At 28.9% G+C, this 23,848-nt stretch overlaps 1 protein-coding gene across 1 annotated transcript in view; it reads right to left on the bottom strand.

The window, feature by feature from the left end:
- LOC111636620 (phosphatidylinositol 3-kinase catalytic subunit type 3-like) overlaps positions 1-23,848 on the bottom strand; it is a 67,811-nt gene that overhangs the window by 28,742 nt on the left and 15,221 nt on the right. The window contains exons 6-10 of the mRNA XM_023381907.1: positions 21,355-21,426; positions 14,112-14,216; positions 9,368-9,460; positions 5,165-5,350; positions 4,443-4,594 (exon numbers count right to left, since the gene is read on the bottom strand). Coding sequence (XP_023237675.1) covers positions 4,443-4,594; positions 5,165-5,350; positions 9,368-9,460; positions 14,112-14,216; positions 21,355-21,426 — 608 coding nt within the window. The remainder of the gene's footprint in view (positions 1-4,442; positions 4,595-5,164; positions 5,351-9,367; positions 9,461-14,111; positions 14,217-21,354; positions 21,427-23,848) is intronic.

Here is a 23,848-nt window from a genome sequence, read left to right as displayed (position 1 = left end):
ATATCAGTAAGTGAGTAAGTCAGTCAGTGAGAGCTAATGTAGCATTGTTACATCAGATAAATTAAGTAATAAAATTACATCAAATCTTGGAAAATAAAGTAGAAATTTTCATGTGACAATATTCTGTTCTTTTTTAATTTTTAATTAATAGAATCAATTAAAACATTAACTCATTCTATTAAAAATTTAAAAAGTTATTATAACTGAATATGAAATTTGATTATAATGAATTGATTGAAATTTCTCAAAACATTTCAAATTCAAATCAATTCCAAATAAGTTCATAAAACAAAGAAAAAATTTGTTTTAATTTTATATCTACTTAATTATATTATAAATTATGTTAGTTATAAGTTATTATTATTATTTATTTCATAATATAAAAATGGTTTACTATTGATATTAGTCATTAAAAATAAATCACTCTGTTTTCTTTTTGTTTGATCATTTCAACTATAAAAAATGTCTAAAATTACAAGTTAAATTTTATACAGAACAGAAAAATTCAGATAATATAATGTTTGAAAAAGGTTTCAGTTTAATTTATTTAATAAACTTATGCAACACACTGATAAATAAATTAAAGAATTCGTTGATACTTATTGTTAATGAAGATTTATCATAATATATTGTATATTGTTTAGATACTTATTGTACTGTACATTGTTGTAATATAACTAAACCCACTTAAATTATTTTTAAAATATAATAAAAATATTAATTTGGTTTAATAAAATACTTTTAACAATATTTATTTAAAGACTACATCATTTGATCATATGGAAAAAACTTAAAAATTTTAACAACATAGAATACAAATGTTTTCAATATATGCAGGGATAAAATAAAAATAAAGAAATAAATTAGATAACTTAATAATTTTTATGATTTAAATATTTTATTATAATAATAAAAATTTAAAACACATAACTGCTACAAAAGATAAAATATTGCTATTTTTCTGCCATCTATAAATGAAAATATTCAATTTGAGCTCTTCTATAACAAAGGGAAGATAATAAAATAAGCAAATTTATTTTATTTGAAATAAAAAATATATGCATATATATATATATATATATATATTCATATTCATACTGATATAAATATTATAGATGTATATTTTTCTAACAAGGAGAGCCTACGGCTTTGGGGTAATGGATTTTGATGATCTTTGGTGTAGAGGTACACGATGTGAGTGTACTACCTGTAAAATACTAAAGTGCAATACTCAAATATAATTGAGAAAATCGAACTTAAAGTTTTGTTAGCACTTTATATATAAATTATACGTACTTCTATTCGAGTGTCCTGTGGCAGAGTGGTAACAAGTCTGATTCATAAGCTTGAGTTCTCGGGTTCGATTCTCATGTATAATTTTTTTTTAATTCATAAATACTTATAATGTATTTATTTATTTACTCAATCATTTATTTCTTATTATTTATTTATTTTAATTCAATTTCTACTATTCCAAGTCTAATATTTTTATACTTTTGTTAACAATAACGGTGCATTTTTGACACCTATGTGTCAACTTTCCCATCTAATTGNAACAAAATAAATATATTGAAAAATATAAAAACAATAAAAAATTATACTTCAGATGTTAATTTAGTATCAAAAACGTAAAATATTTGAGTAGCCCAAGACATAGCCAAAGATTGAAGCTCCACAGCACTGGCGAAAATTTAAATTTGCCGACTGGAAATCTTTCGGATGATTGACGTTTCGGATGATTGACTTTCGGAAAATCGACGCTCTACTGTATATACTCTGTATTTATTGTATTTTACAATAAATACAGTGTATATATATATATATGTATATGTGTATATATATATATATATATATATATATACATATATATATATATACACTGTATTTATACTGTATATATATACTGTAATTACACTGTATATATATGTATATATATACACTGTATATTTATATATTTGGAAACTTTTTGCGTCAGAGTTGGCACGCTTGATTTTCTTACACTCTCTATACAATCTGCATTGTTCAGCATTAGTCATTTGGGCTTTTCTGATTCATTTTAAATATTTCTTTCCAATGACAGACATTTCTCACATTTCTGTTCATATTTCCTTTGCAATTTCTTTGACATTATGAAAATTTTCTTCAACTTGCACACTTATCAGCTTATAACTTTACAAATTCTAATTTTATCAGTTATTATTGCTAAATAATATTGTAGATCCTATCATTCTGTACAAACCAACACCAATTTCAATATCATATCTCTTTGCAATCCAAAGTCATACAGACACTGTGCAAGCACCATGCAGTGTCACTATTTTCAGTGTTCACATGTATCTGCAAACCCCTCTCACAGCTACAGACCACCACTACCTACCAATTTAAATATGAACATAAACTCTCTATCCAACAAAATTTTAACCATTAGATTATCATTTATAGTTTAACAAGATATAAGTGCAATAAGTCTCGTCATTCTTTTGGTCACTCCAGTTTTTGTAGACCCCATACTGAACTGAATTTAAAGTAGTGTTGCAACGAATAGTATATTCGGCCTCAGGCCGAATATTCGGTATTCAGCCTGAGGCCGAATATACTATTGCCAAAAGCATGACCAAATGGCCAAATATACGGCCAAACTATTCAGCTTGATTAACACACATACGAAAATTGGCACGCAAACCGCATTATGGCAAGGACTCTGCTCTCTAATTGCCCACTGTCACTACACTTCGCCAATCGCGTTAATTCTTGACAGTTGTACTGGACAGACAAGAGCGTCATGGCAGTATGTGATAAGTGATGATATCAGATGTGGATAACAATGAAATGACCTACACGTGTAAATAACAGAAAAAGAAGAGAGAAGGACTGCGAAGTGAAAATGTGAAAATAAATATGAAATTGAGTTGATAACATAATTGAACAAGTCAAGGCAGCTTATTGGCGCGAAATTCGCGACCATCAATGCCAAACAATTGTTGTCATAGACTTCGGAAAGCTAAATGCTTGTAATTAAAGTCACTTAGCGTACATGGACAAAAGCCTGGGGCCATTCAGGCTACCAAGCTGTCTCAAATCTGTGAAATCATAACTATGACTTATACCGATGTCCTATCTATCTCTTTTCTCTGTTATCATCAGGCTATGAGTCACGTAATTGTAAAATGGGAAATCTACGATGGAAAAGTGATGAATCGAATGTATCGTGAGCGCATATTATGATGTATGCATAGGCATACATGGACTAGAGCAATAGAGGAAACAGAAAGGGAAGAGCAAAGATGAGCACTTGAAAAGAAAGATAGTCAGGGTCAGACCCTCAGATGTGTGACGTACACACACGTACATGACACGACACAATATGTACACACCTATTCGTTGGAGAATAGGTGTGAACATGTGCTGATCTTTGTAATTATAAATTCTGAATACATGTGACTAATATTATTTTCTTTTTATTTTGTGCATGTTATAAGTTATAAATAAATATAAACAAACAACACTAACCCGATAACATTAAATCTAAATACCAAAATGATTAATTTAATGTGTTTTTGTTATTTCTTACTCCTGTTTTTAGGTATTCAGTATTCGGCCAAATAGTGATTAAATATTCGGTATTCGGCCGAATAGCGAAAAATAGGCTGAATACCAAACAGTAACCAAATATTCGTTACATCACTAATTTAAAGACATATTCAGGTCTAAAAGGAGCAAGTGCAACAGACAGATTTTGTGGAATTTGTGGATTCCTTGACTTTCCCTGATATTTGATGCCATTCTCTATTTTTTCTTGCTAAAAATCTTATTTCCTGACTTTCCAGATCTATACAGACCCTGCAATTTCATAAAATGGGCAATTCAAAATTAGTCACTTTTGTAAAATATTCCTAATTCATAAAATCAGCAGTTGATTTGCCAATTTTGCAAATTTTTGCTTATTTCATGAAATGAAAGATTCTCACATTTGGCATAACATATGCAATCTATTATAAAGATATAAAAGGTTTTATTTTCGAATTAGTTTAGGAAAGCAATCAAATTAAAAATGTATATCTAATTATATTTTTCTATATTTTTTACATCATCACAAAATTTTCTACAGATTATTATCTGTAGAATTATATTGATAAAAAGTAATATTAAAATAATGATTAAAGTAATTTAATATTTATAGATTAAAATCTATTGATAAGTTTAAAATTTCTATTATGTAATTTAAAATAATCCAAATGCATTTAAGAGTTTAATAAATTTTTTAATGTATTAAAAAATATTTTTGATATAATTTTAAGTCAAATTTTAGAGAATTTATTTAAATGGTACATAGTATATATCTCCTTAAATTTCTATATTACTATAAAATTTTATAATAAAATAAGATTCTTATTATGACTATAAAAAATGTTTTTCTAATTGTTTAAATAAATTACTATTACCTATCTTTATCAGTAACAGTTATTGACGAAGATATGTCTATTGGTTGTATTGTTGCAGTAGATTCTCGCCTCACATCAAGACCAGCTTTGATTTCATCAAAATTTTCATATTTTAAAGCTTGTACAAGTTGTAGTAAATAAAGTAACAAATCCTAGAGAAAAATTTAGATATGCCATAAAAGCAAAATTAAGTTTAATCATTAACACACACAAAAAATATGTAATAATACAAAAAGCAATTACAACAGTTAATATTCAATGATTTTATTAAATAACTTTGTTCATCTTAAAAACTATTTACTGTTATATTAAAAAATCTAATATTTGCTTTATTAAAATACTTATTATTTTATCATGTTATTTTTAATTTATTCAAGTAGCTAAAATTTAAGATAATAAAATTTAATTCTTTAATTTGTAATATTTTAAAATATATTTCATCCTGCAGTTTAGTATCAATGTACATCACAATAACTAAGAGTTTGATCAAAAATCTATTTATTGGTGTCAATTAGCAGTTTATTAATAACAAAAATTTTTGTTATTAATTTTCAATTCTAATCAGATGGAAATTGTATATATTTTATTTAATACATAAGTGATATGAAATTTTATTCAATTGATAAAAACAGCAAAAAAATTAAAGTTTATTTCAAATTACAACATAAATCTTTTATACATCTTAAATTAAAAATAATTTTTTTAACATTAAAGTACTATACCTCGTCAGGAGCCTGTTGAAGACGTGTAACCGCATATCGACGAACAGCTGGATGAGTAAACTGAGAGGAAAATAATTCAAGTGCATCTTCTACATCCATAGCTTGCCAACAACTTAATAATTCCAAAGCTTGTCTAGCTTCTCCAGCTAAATTCCAATTGACACATTTCAAGAATTTTGTCAAAGCCTGTAAATAATTACACATTTATTAAAATCACTAAAAACACAACACCTTATTAATCCAGCAATATTTAATAAGATGATAATAACGTTTTCGACTGTTTTAAACAGCCTTCATCAGTTAAACTATTTCAAACTAAAGGAATGCTAAAAATAGAATACAAGCTTTTAAAAACTCAAATTCCAACGTAAAATGCAGTTGTATAATAAAAACGTACAAAAAATGCGCATACGATTCTTATCGGAATAAAAATAAAATAAAAATACACATAATCGAATTTTTTGCCGCAATAATGCCTATTATAAGATTACCATTATGCGCTATGGTAAAATGATTTCCATGCGGTGGATAAACAATCCGCATCCCTGTGGTTAATATAGCCCGTGTTAATGTGGGCTTTGTATATTTCCAACTTCTCAAGATAACAAACAGGCGCTGAAGTATCTTGAGAAGTTGGAAATATACAAAGCCCACATTAACACAGGCTGTATTAACCACAGGGATGCGGATTGTTTATCCACCGCATGGAAATCATTTTACCATAGCACATAATGGTAATTTATAATAGGCATTATTGCGGCAAAAAATTCAATTATGTGTATTTTTATTTTATTTTTATTCCGATAAGAATCGTATGCGCATTTTTTGTACGTTTTTATTATACGACTGCGTTTTACGTTGAAATTTGAGTTTTTAAAAACTTGTATTCTATTTTTAGCATTCTTTTAGTTTGAAATAGTTTAACTGATGAAGGCTGTTTAAAACAGTCGAAAACGTTATTATTATCTTATTAAATATTGCTGGATTAATAAGGTGTTGTGTTTTTAGTTATACATTATCCAGTAAGTTTATTATTTATTTATTTATTAAAATCATTAATGCTTGATTTTGATTAGTTAAATTAAATATATTAATAATTAGTTGAAAGAGATTAAAGACTTTAAAGATATATTGGGTTGTTCGAAAAGTTCGTAGTGATTTTTGATAGCCAACAGTTGAAACACTGATGTGAAAATGATTAGAATTGTACAAACCAATGAATATTATGATAAATGACCTTGAGACATGTCTGTTACAAAAAAAAAAAACTGTTAAGATTATTCAAATATCATTTAATTTGTCTCATTGCAAAAATGGATGCAAACAACATGCATTATTGACACTTGTTTCTTTTTTTTAATCGTAAAGGCAAAAACGCTGTACAAACTGCAAAAAAGATATGTGATGTTTATGGTGGGAGTGCTGTAGCAGAATCAACTATTCGAAAGTGGTTTGCAAAATTTAAAGCAGGTAATTTCAGCCTTGAAGATGCTCCACACTCAGGAAGACCTCCCGTTATTGAAGAGGACCAGATCAAAGCATTATTGGATGAAAACCCTCATTATACAATTCAAGAAATTGCACATAGGGAAGTCATCAAATAGTACCATATTTCAACATCTAAAGAAGCTCGGATATGTAAATCATTATGACATTTGGATACCTCATGACTTAATGGAAAAAACTTATTGGATTGCATCTCCATTTGTGATTCTCTTGAAAGACGAAATGAAAATGACTCTTTTCTGAAGTGTTTAGTGACAGGTGATGAAAAGTGAATCGTTTATAACAACATTAGCCGAAAATGATCATGGGGTAAGAAAAATGAACCACCATTAAAAACTCAAAAGGCCAGTCTTCATCCTAAGGTCATGCTCACAGTCTGGTGGGATTGGAAAGGAGTCCTGTACTACGAACTGCTTCCACAGAATCAAACAATTGATTCTAATAAGTATTGTTCCTAATTGGATAAACTGAACATGGCAATTAAAGAAAAATGCCCAGAACTTGGCCAATAGAAAAGGCATTGTTTTTCACCAAGATAATGCCAGACCACACACGTCTTTACAAACACACTAAAAATTATTGGAACTAAGTTGAGATGTTTTACCTCACCCGACCTTGCCCCATTGGACTACCATTTGTTCCGTTCTCTGCAAAATTTCCTTCATGATAAAAACTTTGACATTTTGGAAGCTTGCAAAAACCACGTGGATCAGTTTTTTGTGGGAAAAACTGGAAAGTTCTATGAAGAGGGAACCATGAAGCTCCCCCATAGATGGCAACATGTCATTAAAAACAATGGCACATATGTAATGGAATAAAATTATATTTTCAGTTTTAAAACAGTTTCTTTAAAAATAAATTTGTGATAAAATATTGGTTTGTTTGGAAAGTGCATAATGCTTTTTAAAAGAAATAAAAGATTTCTTTTAAAAATCATTATGCACTTTCCAAACAAACCAATATTTTATCACAAATTTATTTTCAATTAAAAATTGAAAAAAAAATTTTTTTTTGAATAACTGAACTAACATATTACAGTGACAATCTAAAAAATATTATTAAAAATGAAGATGCTTAATCTACAGAAAATGAAGGCAAGATATACAAAATCATTTTACCTGAAATAATTTTAGAAGACAAAAAAGCCTCAACCTCAATAAAATAAACTAATAAAAAATATTTTAGATTACAAAATAGAATTGAACAATAAAAGTTTTATTAAAAATTTGTTTTCCAATGTCTCTCACTTTTCATTATAAATAAGTATAGATTTTAAACTATTTAAACAGTATGAATCTTTATTAAAAAATCAAATAAGTCTCAACTTTTAAATCTCTCTATTTCTTGTATAAGAAGCATTTCCTTTTAAATGATTTCATATAATATGAATATATTTAGATGTTTGTGAATTAGCTTCATTTACTGATGTATAAAGAAATAATATTGCAAGTGATATTCATTTAATGTAACAAATCATATGTAAAAATCTTATTTATAAATTTTATGTATACATGGGGCCACAGGATAGTTGCAATCTTGTGACTTACATTACATTTTTAATCTTTAATAGAGTTTGTTTATTAAGGTAGTTTAATTTGCATCCTGGAATTTATTTTCTATTAATTAATTGTAAATTTAATTATATTTTTATGTTGATAATTTGATTTTCATCCTAGTTTTTTAGGTTATCGAGTTACATGTTCTTTACTTATTAACCAGCAATCAGAAGTCATCCATTGACACAATATACATTCATTTATTGCTGAGCATTGATTTTGTGATTTGACTTAATCTTTTCAGTTCCACTGCAATGCAAACCAAAACTTTGCCCTCAAATTTCTTTCTCTTGGAAAGTTTTACATCAGCAGGTGTAGAGATATCCCTGGTATAAAATCCATTATTACTGTTGACTGTCAAGTACAAGAAGGTGAAATGAGATTCATTATCCAAAATGAAGACCTTTTCAGATAACTTTTTCAATAACCTTTTGCACTTTGGCTTTGCCAGTGATCTTTGTGTGACCATTCACTTTGGATTTATCTGCTTCTTTCAATATTTAATGTGTTTTTGTTTTTAAAGCTTCATGGAGCCAACTATGTAAAATTTTCAGTCTCAGGGCTACAATCAAATTGAAACATTGTTATCTTCAAAGGTCCACTTTAACCCTTCCAACTTGGCTTTCCTTAGCATTTTCATTTGTCGATCAGACCCCTTTCTTCTCTACAGTGATAAGACAATTTCCAAAAATTGGGAAATGTAATATATAATCCATTCTGAAATTATTTCATTTGCAAAATGGTTTATGGTAAACTCTTTTCCTAGTGTTTTATTAATGCATTAAAAGTTGTACATTTTTACTCTTACAGCATCTTTCATTGCCATTTTGAAAGAAGCAGAAAATCAAATGCAAAAAAAAGATTCTAGAATGTTTAACAGCATTCCACACACTTTCAAATTATAGAATGTGTAGTGTAATTAAAAATTATAACTGTTAGCTACAGCCTAAGATATTTTCTATAAATTTTTTCTATGTACTTGTCAAAATATAATAATGATATATGTATTTTAAATTTCTTCTTTATATTATTTTAAGTATAAATCAATTATTAAAAAACATAAATAACAATAATTTATATATACATTCCATTCATTTACCTCTAATAAAATTTTACAGTTAATTTATTCCAGAAAAATTACCTTTTTCTGACTAGTCAAATAAAATCTGAATTTCCACACTAGATCTTGTTCCTCAGATGTAAGAACTTTTGTAGGAGGATAAGTTACTATACCCTATGAAAAGAATTCCTTTGTTATACTTTAAATATTCATATGCAAAACATGTTAACAGTATACTAATAATAATCAGATTCATTTATATGTAACAAATAAGTAAAATATTCGAAAATATTTAAAAAATGAAATTAATAAAAGTTTGGAAGAAACTATTCAGATTAATACACAATTTTCTTCAAAGGTAAATATTTTTATTTATTTAATGCCATATTTTTTTGTAGTATTTAACAATAATATATTAATTTTAGTAATCTGAGATAAAATGATTTTAATAAAAATTTCCATTTTGCCTCCTTATTGTTTTATTAATATTCCTATTTGATTTCCATTCTTAAAATACTGACCTAAGCTTAAAAAAATTAAATTATTTTAATATAAAAAATAACAATGTACTAATCATAAAATATACGAATATAATTACTAGACAAAAAAAAAAACACAAAATAATATTAGACTATTAAAAATAATAAAATTCTTAAGTCATGTAGTAAGTGTATTAAGTATGTGTTTTTAATGCCATATTGTGGGTAATTTTAACGAAGAACTGTATTTATCTTTCAAGTTGTTTACCATCTGTCTCTGGCTGAATTTTTAAAAAAGGATAAAAGATTTAAAGTAACCCAAAATTGTTTGTATGGTCATTATTATTTAAATATATAATAAAATTTTGTTAATTGAATAGATATGAAAGATTTGTCAATAAAATCTTAGATTACATAACAAACTTATCACACAGGAACTTTTCACGTAAATGATAAAAAATAGAGTTTATCTGTTACAGAATATGCAGACCCTTCATGAGAACTGATGAGGGATGTAACACCTGAAATACATATTCTGTAACAAATAAAGTCTATTTTTTACCGTTTAGAATGTAAAATGTCTACTAGGACTTAATTTATTAATAGGACTTATTATACCAGTGATCTGGTTCTGCAAATTTAAGGAACCAAATCAGAAAAAACACAGTCTTTATTTCTCACCTGTACACGTTTAACACGATATAATTGTGTTTCGGACTTGTCAGTCCCTCATCAGCAGGTACAGCCAACAATTTAGTATCATGAATATCAAGTACATCGATATTTACAATTAATAACAGGATAAATCCAATCATATTTCCAAATATATGCATTGTATTCCTACTATACTTGAACAAAAAATCTCGAAACACAATTACAGTAGAGCGTCGATTTTCCGAAAGTCAATCATCCAAAAGAATTCCAGTCGGCAAATTTAAATTTTCGCCAGTGCTGTGGTGCTTCAATCTTTGGCTATGTCTTCGGCTACTCAAATATTTTACGTTTTTGATACTAAATTAACATCTGAAGTATAATTTTTTATTGTTTTTATATTTTTCAATATACAGTAGAACCTCCATTATCCGGACTAATTGGGGATAACGGTAGTCCGGATAAGGAAAAATCCGAATAATCGAAACAAATACTTTAATTTGTCTTTTAATGATAATACAACACGTTTTCTTTTCGATGACATATCAGTAATATTAAAAATAAATACTGTATTTAAATCGTGATCAAATTTTCAAGAAACAAACGTTCGTATTGAATTTGGACTACAACTGACCAACGCTAACAGACTACCTATTGTTTAAAAGGCCCTCTGGTTGCTCAAGAAGACGGATTTTATAAAATAAAAGGCAATTGAAACTGCATTTTTATGAATAAAAATTTGACAAACTATTTATCGTTTTATGACGAGTAAAATTTTTTTGTCGCGTTTTCGGCTTTTAAGTAATGCATAAACCTTCGAGGCACGAGGCCCTTCAGACCGTGAGACATAGGCGGTGGCTCACGTTGCCTATGCCTTACACTGCCCTTGGTCATAAAAATGATGTAATTTGAATATAAATTATTTATAAATACGTATGTCAAGTTATATTTTTATTACGATGCAAAATATATTTAAGACCACTGTGCTGGGTGAGACGTTGTTGAAACAAAAAATGTTATGCATTCCAACACGTACATAAACAGTGTCGTAATTTGACAAGTGCAAATCAGCAAATTTGTAAAATTTTTGTTTATTTTGAGCAATCCGGATAATCGAAAATCTAGATAATAGAGGTCCGGATAATCGAGGTTCTACTGTATTTATTTTGTTTGTACAAAATAAAAAAATAATTTTTAACAATACAATAGTCTTTGTTAGGCTTAACATCGATGAAAATTCAACGCAAAGCGACATGCAACGGAGAAAAATTTCAACATCGGATATGTTAAACTATTTTTTCGTACATAAATCGGTTATCTGAAATATCAGTTATACGAACAACCCCAATCCCCAATTGATTCGGAAAATCGATGCTCTACTGTATATCTTGTAAAATGTGTATAGGTGAAAAATAAAGACCGTGTTTTTTTTTTTATTAGTTTTCCTTAAATTTGCACAACCAGGTCACCGGTATAATAAGTCCTATTAATAAATTAAGTCCTAGTAGACATTTTACATACTAAACTGTATAATAAGGACACAGAGGCATATAAATTAATATATTTTTTTTTTACCATTTGCCTGAAAAGTTCCTGTGATAAATTTGTAATAAAAATAAATTTATGCTAAATTGAAATAATGAAAATGATAGAACAGAAGCTACAGAAGCAACAATTACATAAATTTATCTGCACTTTATATAAAACTAGCAAATAACTACTCAATTTTCATGCAGTTCTTACAAACAAAACCTTAAAACTGCAGGAAAGTATTGACCAGTATATAATATTGAGTAAAAATGAAATTCCTTGAAGAATTTTAAAATAATTTTTTTTTATTGAATCAGCACTTTTCTTATAAATGTTGATTTAAAAATATGCAAATAATTTTTGATAATTAAAGACTGATATTTTTGAGCCAAATATATTTTCTAATAATTGATTGGATTGCACACATCAGAAAGAATTGTGGGTAAAAAGTTGGAAAAAGCAGAATCAAACCACATCATCAAGCTTTTCAATCTACTGTCTTACTCACTTGCTTACAACTATTCGTTGCAATTAATTTATAGAACTTGGTAGATAATGCACACTGAAAAGTTTAAACAATAATTTCTCATGTTAAAGCTTGTAAGTTCCCTTGTTAGTAAAACCTTTCAGTTAACAAACATTTAATAAAGTTTGACATAAGTTAAAATGATTCAAATTCCAACAATTTCTCAAAAGTAAAATTCATGTTAAATTATTAAAGAAATAATGTTTCCTAACTTAACATAGCACATAGAAAGCATCCCTTTCAAATGTTTTAAAGATAGTTTTATAGATCTAACATTTCTACTAAAAAAATTTTTTAAAAATGATGATATGCTAGCATGCTTCATCTATCTTCATTTCTAGATTTTCTTTTGAGAAAGACAAACTGGACCCACTAGTCATAAGACATTAAGAAACATTTTGAATCTTCTGAGGAACAAAAATATAATTAACCAAGTCACTAAATAAATAGTATTTTAAATTTTATTATTATTATTATTATAAATAATAAATAAGGCTACAGTATCTAGGCACTAAAAATCATATAAATAGTTCTAAAAGTCATATGAGTTATAGGTTATAACTTATATGATTTTTAGTGCTAGATGTTCCTAGTTCTAATGATAAAATAATATGGCAATATAATTCGTTGTTTGATTTTTAAAGATTTATGAGACCAACATCTAAAATATTTAGTATGCATTTTTTAAATATTATAATGTAAATGATGTTATTAATATATTAATGATTAGATAACAGGTTTTCAAAGATGTGATGAAGTTCAGATTGCATTATTTTATTGTTAATTGTCTACTTGGACTTTACTTATTAATAGGACTGGTGTCTAAAGATCGGCACAGTACTGAGAGTTAGTTCAGGAAAGAACAAAATTTCTTTATTATATCACCTGTAGTAATAATTTCTGTTTTTAATAAGATTTTAATTTATATAGTGAAATGATTAATTGTAAAAAATGTGAAAGATCCATTTATATCCTGGATTGGAATATGTATTTACAGTAAGTTTTAAAATTGTAATTTATTGTTAAAGGAAAAATTTTTAAATTATACAGTAACTTATCTGTTTGTTGTTGTTACTTTTAGTGTTAAGTGGTAATACTGCTGATGAGAGACATGCTAGCCCAAAACACATATAACAGAAATTATTACTACAGGTGATATAATAAAGAAATTTTGTTCTTTCCTGAACTAACTCTCAGTACTGTGCCGATCTTTAGACACCAGTATAAAGTCCTATTAATAAGTAAAGTCCAAGTAGACAATTAACAATAAAATATTAAAATTTAAGGACAGTAAGGCTTTTACAATTCAAATTGCATTATTTCTACCAAAGAAAAAAAATATTTTAACAAGTTACAAATTACTATCAATATAATGTTTTCATAGTACAAAAAAAGAAGTAAGATATAAAATAAATTCATACCAAAATATATAAAAAGGACAACAAATCAAAGATAATTTAAAGAATCTAAAAAAAAATTAATGCTCTTGTTTCCAGACATTAATTAATGCTTATTAATGTCTAAAAACAGGATTTAATTCCATTAATATGCCAAAGTTTTTTCACTGTTACTATTAATATATCACAATATCAAACTCAAAATTACTGCTTAAAAAATTATTGCACTATTTATTACTTACATTAAGCTGATCTCTTACTGCAGCATTTGGTTTCAAATCTTTATCACTTAATCCACTTCTAATACTTCTTGCTAATTTGTGATGTTTGCCTTCTACCAAATTTTCCTACATGAAAACCAAAAAATAAAATTTTTATTATGCCTAACATCTTTTCCTAAAATAANTTAGCTTGTTTTTATACACTACAAATGACTATCATTCATTAAAGCTATTCATACAGGAACTCACAAAAAAAGAAATTGTAAAATTTTCCCAACAAACAAAGAAAGATGTTTTGTTTGTGAGGTAACTCATCTAAGAAGTAATATTAATGCTACAATATTTTTCTCATTGCTGGAGAGTCATTAAAACAACTTAAAAACACTGTTTTCAATATAGTCTCAGGAAAGAATCTTTTTACAAATAATAAAAACTGTAAGTGTAATCTATCTTGTTAATTATGACTACTTGTCATTTTTACACCTATTATTTTATAATAATTTATTATTTATATTTTATTTTTGTTGGGAAAAGCATATAAAATTACTTTGATACTTTATTTGTTCAATGTTTTATCTTAATTACAGGTAACATTAGTTAAACCTAGGCCATATAAAATGAGATACATTAAAATTAAAGAATGATTTTGTAGCTTAAAAGATTCTCTAACACAATTTTAAGAAGTCATTTTATATTCTTGCAAATAAGATATGGTGAAGTGGGATAAAATGAAGTTGTCAATTAGAATAAAAATAATTAAGTTATAACCAAACTTTATCACAACACTAAAAATACAAAAATTTTGCTTCCGAGGAATGTGCATGTCCGTTGATGACGACAGCCGCAGGAATTATCATTAGATTCAATAATCAAGACTTTCAAATTTTTATGTTTTCCGTCGAATAATTTTTACGATTTCAGTTATTTCACCTGATGGAGAACCTTATGTCGGTTCGAAAATGTTTGTGAGAACTTTTTATTTTTATTTAATGTCACACCATAAAAGGTTTGTGGGTGTATATTTTTAACTAAGTTAGATTTCATAACTTCTTTACTTTGTAAAAATGAATCTCCACTGAAAATAATTGATGTTCCATTCAGTTAGAAAATTTGCATTAATTCTGTTGATACATAATTTTTACTGAGTATGACATTGCATGGATTAATATATGTAAGCTATTTAGATAAAAATAATTAATTAACACTGAGTTATAATTATATGCTATGTGAGTAATCACACATGTAATTATAATTTTTATTGGGTTTTTTTTTCATTCTAAGAAACTTTTCAATATAGATTCAACGGAAGTATGTTGAATCAGCTATTAAATATAAGAAATTCGTAATTTTATTATTACAGAAAAACATTATTAAAAAATGGGGTTATAAAAACCCTGGGGGCTGGTTTGCACATTATTTAACCAGTGGTTAGCTTTGGATATTTGAGAGACTATCCAATTTGTGAATAAGAGACTAAATTGATTATTTTTCATTTTCTAGGTAAAATATAGCCTTGCTTTCTGGTAATTATTTTTTTATTTTTTGGATAATTCTCCCACTTTTAGATTTAGAATAAATTTAATTTTTGATTTACTATTGTGTTTTAGTTATAAGTTGTATATATTTGTTTTGTATTAATGGATATGTTATATGGTCTTGGTATGATTTTTTGTATGTTTTCTCCCCATATCATGGTTGTACCAGTATGCTTGAATAAATAAATAAATATATTATTGCTTTGTAAAAAGGGCTGGCAGAATTGCAATTTAATAAAGTAAAAATTACATTACAGATGGATACTAGTCCTATCTTTATTGCTTTCCATGTCCAATCACCAGGAACAACTATTTTCCATTGCAGAGACAACCTTTCTTTAGAGGCTATGCCTCTGCACATATTTTCTTTATTAAATGTATTACTGGTCAAAATTTTACTTAATTTGCTTACACACTGACTACAAATTTCTTACTAAGTCAATGACTTTTAACAAAGAGCAAAGATAATCTATGATCTGTGGTGTGTTTAGAATGTAATTAACTGTAGGAAAGTATCTCATTGTTTATGAATACAGTAAAACCTGGATTTAACAAACTAATTCAGGCAAGAGGTATCTGTTAAGAAGCTATTGGCCGATTGCAGAGACAGAGTTTACATTAAACGACGTTTACACATTGGCTCTTACTTACTTCGCTATTACTCCCCTGTTTTAGGAGTCGTTCGGCCAATCGGATTATTTCTTCGTGACATCAGAAATGGTCGAGTGAGTCTAGAAAATAGGTCAAATAACTTGTTTCTAATCGCTGTCTTGTAGACAGCGATTAGAAACAAGTTATTTGACCTATTTTCTAGACTCACTCGACAGCAGGTTTAGAGGGCTTTTCAATTCGAGTGGTAGCTTTGTTTGTGGAAAAGTTTAGATAAAAACAGACATCGTTTCTTTGATAAATGTTGTAAACGGTACGAATCGACAAAATTACTCATTAATTAATTAACTGCTCGGAACAAAAACAACAAAATGAAATACTTTAAATTTGTTTTAAATGTTCCAATTTCGATATTCAAATGGGTGAAGACTTAAAACTACAATTAAATCAGATGCATTTATTTACAATTTGAGTATCGTGTCGGTTATAAAACGTTAATGCATTTCGGGGTCGTTGTACTGTTAAACAAACGAGACAATTTTAATAATTACAGAAATCTGTTTATAGATATAAAAATGTAATATTAATAATAAAATATTTAAAATTATTCATTTCGACAGTAATAAGATGTCGAAATAATTCCTTAAAAATCTATTCCGAAGACGAATTTCGAATTCGGTATAAATTTTCTAAATATGGATTTGTTCATATTTTAAATCGTATTGGCAGCGAAATTAAATAACGAAATAGAAAAGGATTGTCATTAATTGCCGAACAATGATTTTGACGGCCTTAAGCTTTCGGAATATAGCTGACGACCATTTCTGACGTCACGAAGAAATAATCCGATTGGCCGAACGACTCCTAAAACAGGGGAGTAATAGCGAAGTAAGAGCCAATGTGTAAACGTCGTTTAATGTAAACTCTGTCTCTGCAATCGGCCGTATATGTTTGGGTATTGTTTCTGGAATAAGGTCATTGTATACAATTGTTCTTTTCTGATCAACAACTTTCTGTTCTGTAACAATATTTTTTGTGTGAATTTGAGTCTCTATATCAGCAATCATATCTGTTTCTAGTTTAATGATAGCATAGTAAATATGATGAATTCATTCATTTCCTGGGTGTACTTTATCCATTGGCATTGTTTTCTGGCCTTTTGTGGTCAATGGCTACATTGCTGCTGAAACACTTTGACTGGATTAGTGTGTATTATCCATTGTGAATGAGTGAGGTATTTAATGTGTTTATGATGCAGTAGACATATCTGGATCAGTTTTGTGTTTGCCAGTGGTAGCCACGAGAAACTGGTAGATTTTTCAAATGGAAGTTTCTGTCTAACTTACAAATGCAGACCTTGTTAACTCAGGCAATATCTGAATTGGTGTTAAACTAAGAACATGTCACAACTATTTTTTTATGCAATAACATGCAATGAATCTTAAACACTCTTAAATCAGGAAGGTGTGCTTTAATATTCACAATAGCAAATGTTTTTGGCTTTCTTCAAAGGCCTGCATCAAGCTTTATAAAGAAGAAATGTAAACACAAACTGAGAATTCCCAATTAGTGTTTATGTTCCTTATGTAAGCCAGATGCAGGCCTTTGAAAAAGGCCAAAAACATTTGCTATTGTAAAAAGTAAAATATATTTTCCTGATGGAAGCATGTTTAAGGTTCATTGCATGTTATTGGATAAAAATGTTCCAATTTTCAAAATATTTCTTGATTTTTTTTTTATCTACAGAAGTGGACAGGTTTATATACCAAAGGCCAAGTCTTTATAAATTAGCTGCTCAATGTGGAAAACACATAAGCAATGTCTCATTCAGTGGGCAGCTGCCCACTGAATGAGACATTGCTTATGTGTTTTCCACATTGCTGAATGAGACATTGCTTATAGAGTCACTCTTTGCTTCATTTCTCCTCATAAACCTAACTGGCACAGATGGCCCTACCAGAAGGTTGCGTTACCACTGACATTGCCCTATTGTTCATTGAAACTACTGAGCTCCTGCCAATTCAACAATATAGTGAATAGCAGAGAGTTATCATCATTATATATTTATGGCCTTTCCAATGAGAAAAGAATTATTTATGACTCAAATAAATCTAATTCTAATAGGTTAGAAACTCTACCTCTTTTCATCACTACTTAAAGTGAATTTTGACAATTAAAATAATAATATACATTTAAAACAATATCTCTACCTTGATCATATAATTAATTATTTTGTTTACACATAACATTACTTTCTGCCATTTTGCTAACAAAATTAAAACTGAAGATGCATAATCACCCATTCATTTTATTAGCTTTTGTTTTGAGTGTACAAATCCATTTTATATTAATTAAAGTAACATTTATATGCAATTTAAAATATTATTAAATAACTTTTGAATTAGAAGAAACTAGTTAAATAAATTTTTGCATGTTTTCTAAACTATAATTGAATGATCAAAGAAAATTTTAACATCCTATTGGATGGCCTTGACAATTTCAATTCATCACAGCCTTGCCATATAAGGAAAATGATGTTTACTTGAACAGGAATAATTAATACTATTATTAATATTTTTGATACTTAATTCAGTTTAAGAGATTAAGTCTCATATTTTTTCCTTTTTTCCATATCATATTTTATAATTACATCTACAATGAATTACTAATGGAAATAAAAGAAATGTGAAAAAATAGAATGTTTGAGATGACACTTTCTAAACTATACATGGATTAAGTGACATGTTTTCAATGGCAACTTCAGAGATGTGGAGTTTATGGTGATGCAGGTTATGCAGCTTTTTTGTTTTTGTTTTAGCAACTTTGTCAGTTATAAACTAATGCAGATAATATGTCATAATATGCCAATGTGAGTAATACACAAAAAATTACAATAATTATAAATAACATTTTATTTTTAAATCATTTTGCAATCTTCAACTCTAATAATATTAAAATTAAAGCCAGCAAATTCTTTATAATTACAAATTGTTTCAAAAGTCGATATAAACAAAAATATATATATTGATTGCATTTTAACTTTATAATCCAAATTATTTTCAATTTTTATAAATACACTAAAACCTCATTATTTCAAAACTCAAGAGACCAAAAATATAAATTTGAATTATCCAAACTTTTTTGTCAAATCGAAGCTTTTTGTAATTCTTGAATAAAATTATGACACTATCTTATATAAATTCACCTGTTCATTTACAAATGCATTAATATTACAAGATTTTACTTGGTAATTTAAGCTATTTTGAAAAAACTGTCAGTTGGCATGTACTTAATGAAAACACTGAAAATCTGGAAATAATGTATGATCTGGAAGATCTGGAAATAATGTATGAAAATGGCTCTACTAATGACTAAAGATATAAATATACATTCTATCATGAATATACACATTTAATGGACTTTGGAATTATTGAAACAATAAATTTCTGTGAAAAATGTCCAAAATAATTAAATGCCAAACAGATTTCTTCCATTAAAATAAAAAAAAATTCTCTCTTCTGTGGGGTTTTTGAGGAGCTGTAGACACCACTGTGAACATTCACAGGAAAAGCGAGCATGTTCACCTTTAACAGAAAGGTCAACACCTCCTCACCTCACAGGCCGTGAGGTGGAAAGGTCAACACCCAACACTTTAATGGAAAGGTCAACACCCCCTCACCTCACAGGCCGTGAGGTGAGGAGGTGTTGACCTTTCCATTAAAGGTGAACATGCTCGCTTTTCCTGTGATCTGTCAGGATGACATTAGAAAGCCCTTTTTGTATGGGGGTAGTGGTTTGCTGGACGCAAAGAGACTCACACAGACCGTAATTATAATTACACTTGAATGCGTTTATTTGACAAAGACCTCATGCTTACAGATTGGGCCAAAAAGATGTCCAGTCACTGTATGTATTCCTCCTAAGGTTCCAAGTGAGATTTCCAACCAGCAAATATCCGTCAGCCATATGTTTCTCTGTAGATGATCTCCGTAGGTCCAGGTATGGGGAGTTTGGAGAGGCAAGAACGTCGTCGGGAAGTTGAGTCCCTTTCTTCTCTTGTGTCCTGAGGTTATTTGATATCTCCTCAGTCCTTCCTCTTCTGGGGTCCCTTCAGTATCTCTGTTCCAAAATGCCAGAGCATCCACCGTCCGTACGCAAGGATCGACGTCTTCGAACACCACCTCCCTGTATCCTTGGGATTTCAGGCTTTTATAATCTTTGTCTTACCGAAATCCTGAGATTTTGGTTGGTCCAAATGTTGGTCCCCTGCGATTCTATTGGTCCCTGGTTTTGTTGCCAGGGATGCAATTCGGGCCACGGGGTCGCCGAATATCCCCGTCCAGGCCATTCCCCTCCAAAGTTGGGTCAAGCCCTTTCCTGGATGACGGACCTGTAAATTTTACCTAATGTCTGTTTTTCTGTCCTGGAGAGGAGGCAGCTGTCCCAGACACCTTCACAGGAGTGTCAGCAGGTCTCACTTTGAACTCTCTGTAAGGTGACTGTCCAAAGTTTCAACTGACGGTCGATCCCTCACTCGTTCTCACGACTGACGATCGCGGATTTGTCAATTAGGTCTGGAATGCGACAATTAAATTGTCTCACACCCTGTTCCTTGGTCACACTGGTCCTATTTACATAATAAGTCACCGATATATTGACTTTAGCTCAACAGCCGGTTTCCATCCAAAGGGGGTGGGTTGTCCCGGCCTCACACTTCATTGGCAATGTGTACAATGTCCAAATGATCTTGAATGGATGTCCAATAAATCAACAATGTATAATTGGTAAAACCAAAATCACCACTTTGGGCATGGAAACTTTCTTATAAACATATTATTATTAAAGATTTTGAATTAAATGATATTTTTGCAAGTCATCTGAACCAGATAATGACTTTGAATTTCATTGTATATGTATTTCAAATTATCTGAAGTAAAATATATGCAAAATCCTATTCTTTTGGCCAGAGACTAAACTTGACTTTGAATTATCCAATATTGAAATAACGAGGTTTTACAGTATAAATTAAAATTGTTATAATTTATAAACTTGTTATATCTAAACTTGTATTATTACTTTACATTCTGATGTTTTAATAATTATGAATAGTTGTAAATTACCAAAGATATTTCAAGATCTGGAACAGCAATAATTGTACCTTCACTTGGATATTGACAACTTTCATCTCCATCCTGAAATGAAAAGTTTATAATTTATAATAATTATAATTAAAATCATAATTCAAATGTTACTAATTATTACATATTTTTAATCTTAGTGGTATATCCTTTAAATGTATATACTCATATGAAAAATATATAAGTAAGATCTATACTTATAAATATTAAATTTATGAAAATTTCACACAATGAGCAATAACTAATATTTTCAAGAACAAAATATTTCTAATCATGAATACAAAACTGAAATTCCCATTTGTTCCAATTATAATGTTTGTACATCCGCGTCTGTATTTTCTTTGTTTCATTCACAATATGTCTTCATTTTTAAAACAACAATTGCCATCAACTTACTTCTAACAAAACCTTGTAACAACTAACTCATTTCAGCGAACCAATCTTTTCTTTTCAGTGATCACAATTTCATTAATTAAAAAAACAATTTTATCTTACTCTATTTTTATTGATTCCAGCTTATTTATTGATCATAACTAACTTTTGTTTTCATACTTTTAATTAAAAATATATTTGATATCTTATGTACAGTACATACATACATCATATGAGATGAGAGAAAACATACATGTATATGCTTTCTTTTATTTCATACAAAGTAGGATTCAAAAGTTCAGGGACTGGGTAACTGAACTTTTGAGACCTATAATTGTTAGAATACTGAAATATATCCTCCTCCAAAATAAGTGGCCTTACAACAATACACTTCTGTCAGTGGATGTAGAGGTCATGAAAGCACTTCTAGAATGTCTCCTTTGTTCAGTTCTTCAGTTCAACTAGTGTTGCATTCTTCACTTCTATGCAAACTGACAACCCTAAAGTCAACATGGCAGCTCAGAAACCATGTAAAATTCAGAGGTAAAATTTGCAGAGGGTGAGGTCAGGTGAGAATGGTGAATATGGGAGGATAATAGTACTTCTTTTGGTGAGAAAATCAGAGACCATAAGCAACCTGTGAGCAGGAATGTTGCTGTCTAACAGCACTCATAATTGATCAGCCCACAGTTGATGCCTCTTCTTGCAACCTTTGAAATGTTTACATCAGTGCAAGAAATCAGTGGATGCCTACTATATTTGTCATCTTCAACTTATTCCCTGCCTTTCTTGAACCACCAATGCCAATTGAAAACTCTTGGTTGTCATAAACCTGCTATAATATGTTGTTGATTTCTGTTGGACCTTTGCCAAACAAAACATTAAGTATTGTACTGATTTGGGCAAAGGTTTGGGAATCTGCTCAACAAACACCAAATTTCACTAATTACTGAGCACTCAACACCTTATTTACAATATCCATATATACTACTGTGATCACATGACCTATTTGGATGAAACCACTTCTTTGTGCATAGGATTTGTCATAGCTTAAACCAAAAAGCACCTTGAGTGTAATATATACATGCATTCCTGTATATACTCAGTCTCAGAACTTTTGGATCCTACATCATATCAGTTCCTTTTATATTAGTAAACAATCTAATTAATGCTTCCATTTTATTTATTTTATTTTATTTAGAATCACTAGATAGAAATTGATGAAGAAATTAAGGTAAGAGTGACAGCAGGAAATAGAAGCTATTATACTTTAAGACGAATTCTAACATCTAAAGAAATATCAAGATGCAGTAAAATCAGAATATATAAAACTATTATAAGACCAGTAATCATGTATGGCTCCAAGGCTTGGACATTGACAAGTAAACATGAAGAACAGTTGAGACGATTTGAGAGGAAGATTTTGAAAAGAATATATGGGCCAGTACAAGAGGGAGGAGAGTGGAGAAGAAGTAATAAGGAACTTGAAGATTTATATGAAAATTCTGAGATTGTGACAGAAATCAAAAGAGGGATATTTTGATGGATTGAGCATTTGGAAAGAATGGACCCGGAGAGAAAGGTGTATCAAGTGTATAGAGACCAGAGGGGAGAAGGTTGAGAGAGAGATCACGAAAAAAATGGAATGAGGATGTGGAGGCTGATTTGAGAAGAATGGGTGTGAGCTGCTAGAGAAGGAAGGCTCAAGATAGAGAGGAATGGGTGAAAATCTTGGATGAGGCCAAGGTCCTTCAAGGACTATGAGGGCCAGAGAGAAGAAGAAGATAGTAGATAAATAGGAGTTTTGTAGTACTTTATTATTAATTAGGAAAATGAGTAGGATTATGTCAGAACAATGTACAAATTTTGACCATAAAAAAATAATGGAAAAATTTGTCACTTAGATTTTGATTTACAAAAGATTTCCAAAAACAATGTGTGTTCATAAATCAGAATCAAACTGTTTATTATTTTTTATTCTTTTTTCAACCTTTATATTGAATATGCTTATAGACAAGAAAGAACTGCCCCATTAAATAATTAATCCTATTAAAAGTGCACAATAAAAACAATCATCACATAAAAACCAATTTAAAAATATAAG

This window comes from Centruroides sculpturatus, unplaced genomic scaffold, assembly GCF_000671375.1.
Source record: "Centruroides sculpturatus isolate CEXI.00-Female unplaced genomic scaffold, Cexi_2.0 scaffold152, whole genome shotgun sequence".
In the NCBI taxonomy this organism is placed as follows: Eukaryota; Metazoa; Arthropoda; class Arachnida; order Scorpiones; family Buthidae; genus Centruroides; species Centruroides sculpturatus.
Note: the sequence above shows the minus strand (reverse complement) of the source record. Positions and strands in the feature narration are given on the sequence as shown.